General features: G+C 47.6%; 2 protein-coding genes across 2 annotated transcripts; both read left to right on the top strand.

The window, feature by feature from the left end:
* Positions 1–2,773: 2,773 nt before the first annotated feature.
* On the top strand, positions 2,774–4,639 carry LOC108798522 (sperm protamine P3-like; the record flags this gene model as incomplete). The annotated part of the gene is made up of 4 exons (XM_018570284.1): positions 2,774–2,827; positions 3,145–3,195; positions 3,250–3,294; positions 4,547–4,639. Coding segments are annotated over exons 1-4 (243 nt in total), but the record flags the coding sequence as incomplete, so codon positions are not given.
* A 42-nt stretch (positions 4,640–4,681) lies between these two features.
* Positions 4,682–4,927, top strand: LOC108798520 (sperm protamine P3-like; the record flags this gene model as incomplete). Its single annotated transcript, XM_018570282.1, has 2 exons — positions 4,682–4,735; positions 4,769–4,927. Coding segments are annotated over 2 exons (213 nt in total), but the record flags the coding sequence as incomplete, so codon positions are not given.
* Between the last annotated feature and the right edge of the window lie 1,539 nt (positions 4,928–6,466).

The raw sequence follows: 6,466 nt of genomic DNA, 5'->3' as shown, positions 1-6,466 counted from the left end.
CGCACCTACACACACACACACACACACACACACACACACACACACACACACACACACACACACACTAGGTTGGACTTGATGGACTTGTGTCTTTATTCAACCTATGTAACTATGAAAGAGCAAAGAAGGGCAAAGAAGGGCGAAGAGCAAAGAAGGGTGAAGAAGGGGCGAAGAAGAAGGGGGAAGAAGAGCAAAGAAGAATAAGGGTGAAGAGCAAAGAAGATTAAGAAGGGCAAAGAAGAAGAGGAAGAAGGGCAAAGAAGAAGAGGAAGAAGGGGCGAGGAAGAAGGGGCAAAGAAGAGGAAGAAGGGGCAAAGAAGAGGAAGAAGGGGCAAAGAAGAGGAAGAAGGGGCAAAGAAGAAGAGGAAGAAGGGGCAAAGAAGAAGAGGAAGAAGGGGCAAAGAAGAAGAGGAAGAAGGGGCAAAGAAGAAGAGGAAGAAGAATGTAAAAGAAGAAGGGCAAAGAAGAAGAGGGCAAAGAAGAGGAAGAAGAATAAGGGCAAAGAAGAAGTAAAAGGAGAGGAAGAAGGGTGAAGAAGAGGAAGAAAAGGGGGCGAAGAAGAAGGGCAAAGTAGAAGGGGCGAAGAAGAAGGGCGAGGAAGAAGAAGAGAAAGGAACGAGAAGAAGGGCGAAGACGAGCAAAGAAGGGCGAAGACGAGCAAAGAAGGGTGAAGAAGAGCAAAGAAGGGCGAAGAAGAGCAAAGAAGGGCGAAGACGAGCAAAGAAGGGTGAAGAAGAGCAAAGAAGGGCGAAGAAAAGCAAAGAAGGGTGAAGAAGAGGGGCAAAGAAGAATAAGAAGGGCAAAGAAGAAGAGGAAGGACAAAGAAGAAGAGGAAGGGCAAAGAAGAAGGGGCAAAGAAGAAGGGCAAAGAAGAGGAAGAAGAAGGGCGAAGAGGAAGGGCGAAGAAGAGGAAGGGCATAGAAGAAGGGCATAGAAGAAGAAGGGCATAGAAGAAGGGCATAGAAGACGGGTATAGAAGAAGATGGGTATAGAAGAAGACGGGCCTAGAAGGGCATAGAAGAAGAAGACGGGCAAAGAAGAAGGGCAATGAAGAAGGGCAAAGAAGAAGAAGAAGGCCAAAGAAGAAGACGGCCGAAGAAGACGGGCAAAGAAGAAGGGGCGTAGCAAAAAAAGGGCAAAGAAGAAGAAGGGCAAAGAAAAAGAAGAAGGGCGAAGAAGAAGGGCACAGAAGAATAATGGGCGAAGAAGGGCGAGGAAGACGGGCAAAGAAGAAGGGCGAAGAAGAAGGGCAAGGAAGAAGGGGTGAAGGAGAAGAAAGGCAAAGAAGGGGCGTAGCAAAAGAAGGGCGAAGAAGAAGAATGGGTGAAGAAGGGCAAAGAAGAAGGGGGCGAAGAAGAAAGGTGCAGAAGGGCAAAGAAGAAGAAAGGCGAAGAAGGGCAAAGAAGAAGAAAGGCGAAGAAGCGTGAAGAAGAACAATGGGCGAAGAAGAATGGGTGAAGAAGTAGAATGGGCGAAGAAGAAAGGCGAAGAAGAAGAACAAAGGGTGAAGAAGGGCAAAGAAGAAGGGCATAGAAGAAGACGGGCATAGAAGGGCATAGAAGATGGGTATAGAAGAAGACGGGCCTAGAAGGGCATAGAAGGGCATAGAAGAAGAAGACGGGCAAAGAAGAAGGGCGAAGAAGGGCAATGAAGAAGGGCAAAGAAGAAGAAGGCCAAAGAAGAAGACGGGCAAAGAAGAAGGGGCGTAGCAAAAAAAGGGCGAAGAAGAAGAAGACGGGCAAAGAAGAAGGGCGAAGAAGGGCAATGAAGAAGGGCAAAGAAGAAGAGGAAGAAGGGGCAAAGAAGAAGAATGTAAAAGAAGAAGGGCAAAGAAGAAGAGGAAGAAGGGGCAAAGAAGAAGAATGTAAAAGAAGAAGGGCAAAGAAGAAGAGGAAGAAGGGGCAAAGAAGAAGAATGTAAAAGAAGAAGGGCAAAGAAGAAGAGGAAGAAGGGGCAAAGAAGAAGAATGTAAAAGAAGAAGGGCAAAGAAGAAGAGGAAGAAGGGGCAAAGAAGAAGAGGAAGAAGGGGCAAAGAAGAAGAATGTAAAAGAAGAAGGGCAAAGAAGAAGAAGAAGAAGAGGGCAAAGAAGAGGAAGAAGAATAAGGGCAAAGAAGAAGTAAAAGGAGAGGAAGAAGGGTGAAGAAGAGGAAGAAAAGGGGGGGAAGAAGAAGGGCAAAGTAGAAGGGGCGAAGAAGAAGGGCGATAAGGGCGAAGAGGAAGGGCGAAGAAGAGGAAGGGCATAGAAGAAGGGCATAGAAGAAGAAGGGCATAGAAGAAGGGCATAGAAGACGGGTATAGAAGAAGATGGGTATAGAAGAAGACGGGCCTAGAAGGGCATAGAAGAAGAAGACGGGCAAAGAAGAAGGGCAATGAAGAAGGGCAAAGAAGAAGAAGAAGGCCAAAGAAGAAGACGGCCGAAGAAGACGGGCAAAGAAGAAGGGGCGTAGCAAAAAAAGGGCAAAGAAGAAGAAGGGCAAAGAAAAAGAAGAAGGGCGAAGAAGAAGGGCACAGAAGAATAATGGGCGAAGAAGGGCGAGGAAGACGGGCAAAGAAGAAGGGCGAAGAAGAAGGGCAAGGAAGAAGGGGTGAAGGAGAAGAAAGGCAAAGAAGGGGCGTAGCAAAAGAAGGGCGAAGAAGAAGAATGGGTGAAGAAGGGCAAAGAAGAAGGGGGCGAAGAAGAAAGGTGCAGAAGGGCAAAGAAGAAGAAAGGCGAAGAAGGGCAAAGAAGAAGAAAGGCGAAGAAGCGTGAAGAAGAACAATGGGCGAAGAAGAATGGGTGAAGAAGTAGAATGGGCGAAGAAGAAAGGCGAAGAAGAAGAACAAAGGGTGAAGAAGGGCAAAGAAGAAGGGCATAGAAGAAGACGGGCATAGAAGGGCATAGAAGATGGGTATAGAAGAAGACGGGCCTAGAAGGGCATAGAAGGGCATAGAAGAAGAAGACGGGCAAAGAAGAAGGGCGAAGAAGGGCAATGAAGAAGGGCAAAGAAGAAGAAGGCCAAAGAAGAAGACGGGCAAAGAAGAAGGGGCGTAGCAAAAAAAGGGCGAAGAAGAAGAAGACGGGCAAAGAAGAAGAAGAAGGGCGAAGAAGGGCACAGAAGAATAATGGGCGAAGAGCAAAGAAGAAGAGGAAGAAGGGCAAAGAAGAAGAGGAAGAAGGGCAAAGAAGAAGAGGAAGAAGGGGCAAAGAAGAAGAGGAAGAAGGGGCAAAGAAGAAGAGGAAGAAGGGGCAAAGAAGAAGAGGAAGAAGGGGCAAAGAAGAAGAGGAAGAAGGGGCAAAGAAGAAGAATGTAAAAGAAGAAGGGCAAAGAAGAAGAAGAAGAAGAGGGCAAAGAAGAGGAAGAAGAATAAGGGCAAAGAAGAAGTAAAAGGAGAGGAAGAAGGGTGAAGAAGAGGAAGAAAAGGGGGCGAAGAAGAAGGGCAAAGTAGAAGGGGCGAAGAAGAAGGGCGAGGAAGAAGAAGAAGGAACGAGAAGAAGGGCGAAGACGAGCAAAGAAGGGTGAAGAAGGGTGAAGAAAAGCAAAGAAGGGTGAAGAAGGGCAAAGAAGGGGCAAAGAAGAATAAGAAGGGCAAAGAAGAAGGGCAAAGAAGAAGAGGAAGGACAAAGAAGAAGAGGAAGGGCAAAGAAGAAGGGGCAAAGAAGAAGGGCAAAGAGGAAGAAGAAGGGCAAAGAAGAAGGGCGAAGAAGAGGAAGGGCAAAGAAGAAGACGGGCATAGAAGACGGGCATAGAAGAAGGGCATAGAAGACGGGTATAGAAGAAGATGGGTATAGAAGACGGGCATAGAAGGGCATAGAAGAAGAAGACGGGCAATGAAGAAGGGCAAAGAAGAAGAAGAAGGCCAAAGAAGAAGAAGACGGCCGAAGAAGACGGGCAAAGAAGAAGGGGCGTAGCAAAAAAAGGGCAAAGAAGAAGGTCAAAGAAGAAGAAGAAGAAGGTCAAAGAAGAAGAAGACGGGCAAAGAAGAAGAAGACGGGCAAAGAAGAAGGGCGAAGAAGAAGGGCACAGAAGAATAATGGGCGAAGAAGGGCGAGGAAGAAGACGGGCAAAGAAGAAGGGCGAAGAAGAAGGGTGAAGAACAAGAAGGGCGAACAAGAAGGGCGAAGAAGGGTAAAGAAGGACAAAGAAGAAGGGTGAAGAAGGGTAAAGAAGAAGGGCAAAGAAGAAGGGGCGTAGCAAAAGAAGGGCGAAGAAGACGGGCAAAGAAGGGCAAAGAAAAAGAAGGGCGAAGAAAAAGAAGGGCGAAGAAGGGCAGAGAAGAATAATGGGCGAAGGAGGGCGAAGAAGGACAAAGAAAAAGAAGGGACGAATAAGAAGGAACGAAGAAGGGGCGAAGAAGGAGCGACGAAGGGCAAAGAAAAAGAAGGGCAAAGAAGAAGAAGACGGGCAAAGAAGACGGGCAAAGAAGAAGGGCAAAGAAGAAGAGCAAAGAAGAAGAAGACGGCAAAGAAGGGTGAGAAAGAAGGGCGAGGAAGAAGGGCGAAGAAAAAGAAGGGCAAAGAAGAAGGGACGAAGAAGAAAAAGGAACGAAGAAGGGGCGAAGAAGTAGGAGCGAAGAAGGGCGAGGAAGAAGGGCGAAGAAAAAGAAGGGCAAAGAAGAAGAAGACGGGCAAAGAAGAAGGGCAAAGAAGAAGAGCAAAGAAGAAGAAGACGGGCAAAGAAGAAGGGCAAAGAAGAAGAGCAAAGAAGAAGAAGACGGGCAAAGAAGAAGGGCAAAGAAGAAGAGCAAAGAAGAAGAAGACGGGCAAAGAAGAAGGGCAAAGAAGAAGAGCAAAGAAGAAGAAGACGGGCAAAGAAGAAGGGCAAAGAAGAAGAGCAAAGAAGAAGAAGACGGGCAAAGAAGAAGGGCAAAGAAGAAGAAAGGCGAAGAAGAAGCGTGAAGAAGAACAATGGGCGAAGAAGAAAGGCGAGGAAGAAGGGCAAAGGGTGAAGGGGGCAAAGACGGGCATAGAAGAAGACGGGCATAGAAGACGGGTATAGAAGATGGGCATAGAAGAAGACGGGTATAGAAGACGAAGACGGGCAAAGAAGGGCAAAGAAGAAGACGGGCAAAGAAGAAGGGCAAAGAAGAAGTAGGGGCGTAGCAAAAAAAGTGCAACGAAGAAGGGCAAAGAAGGGCAAAGAAGAAGGGCACAGAAGAATAATGGGCGAAGAAGGGGCCGAAGAAGACGGGCGAAGAAGCCGGGCAAAGAAGGGTAAAGAAGGGCAAGGAAGAAGGGCGAAGGAGAAGGGCAAAGAAGAAGGGGCGTAGCAAAAGAAGGGCGAAGAAGAAGGGCAAAGAAGAAGAAGGGCACAGAAGAATAATGGGCGAAGAAGGGGCGGAAGAAGACGGGCGAAGAAGAAGGGCAAAGAAGAAGCCGGGCGAAGAAGAAGGGTAAAGAAGAAGAAGGGCAAAGAAGAAGAAGGGCAAGGAAGAAGGGCAAAGAAGAAGGGCAAAGAAGAATAATGGGCGAAGAAGGAGGGCAAAGGGCGAAGAAGGACAAAGAAGAAGGGACGAATAAGAAGGAACGAGCAAGGGGCGAAGAAGTAGGAGCGAAGAAGGAGCGACGAAGGGCAAAGAAAAAGAAGAAAGGCAAAGAAGAAGATGACGGGCAAAGAAGAAGATGACGGGCAAAGAAGAGGAAGAAGGGCAAAGAAGACGGGCAGAGAAGAAGAAGAGCAAAGAAGACGGGCAAAGAAAAGACGGCGAAGAAGACGGGCAAAGAAGAAGGGTGAGAAAGAAGGGCAAAGAAGGGCGAGGAAGAAGAAGGAACGAAGAAGGGGCGAAGAAGTAGGGGGCGAAGAAGTAGGAGCGAAGAAGAAGGGCAAAGAAGAAGGGACGAATAAGAAGGAACGAAGAAGGGGCGAAGAAGTAGGGGGCGAAGAAGTAGGAGCGAAGAAGAAGGGCAAAGAAGAAGAGCAAAGAAGAAGAAGACGGGCAAAGAAAAGACGGCGAAGAAGAGGGCAAAGAAGAAGACGGGCAAAGAAGAAGGGTGAGAAAGAAGGGCAAAGAAGGGCGAGGAAGAAAAAGAAGGGCAAAGAAGAAGAAAGGACGAATAAGAAAAAGGAACGAAGAAGTAGGAGCGGAGAAGGGCGAGGAAGAAGAAGAGCGAGGAACGAGAAGAAGGGCGAAGACGAGCAAAGAAGGGCGAAGAAGAAGGGCAAAGAAGAGGAAGAAGGGCAAAGAAGAATAAGAAGGGCAAAGAGGAAGAAGGGCAAAGAAGAAGAGGATGAAGGGGCAAAGAAGGGCAAAGAAGAAGAAGAGGGCAAAGAAGGGCAAAGAAGAGGAAGAAAAAGGGCAAAGAAGAGGTAGAAGAAGGGCAAAGAAGAAGAAAGGCGAAGAAAAGGGCAAAGAAGAAGGGCAAAGAAGAACAATGAGCGAAGAAGTAGAATGGGCGAAGAAGAAAGGCGAGGAAGAAGGGCAAAGGGTGAAGGGGCGAAGAAGGGCATAGAAGAAGAAGGGCATAGAAGAAGAAGGGCATAGAAGATG

This window comes from Nanorana parkeri, unplaced genomic scaffold (assembly GCF_000935625.1).
Source record: "Nanorana parkeri isolate BGI_ZX_2015 unplaced genomic scaffold, ASM93562v1 scaffold1496, whole genome shotgun sequence".
NCBI classification, from domain to species: Eukaryota; Metazoa; Chordata; class Amphibia; order Anura; family Dicroglossidae; genus Nanorana; species Nanorana parkeri.
Note: the sequence above shows the minus strand (reverse complement) of the source record. Positions and strands in the feature narration are given on the sequence as shown.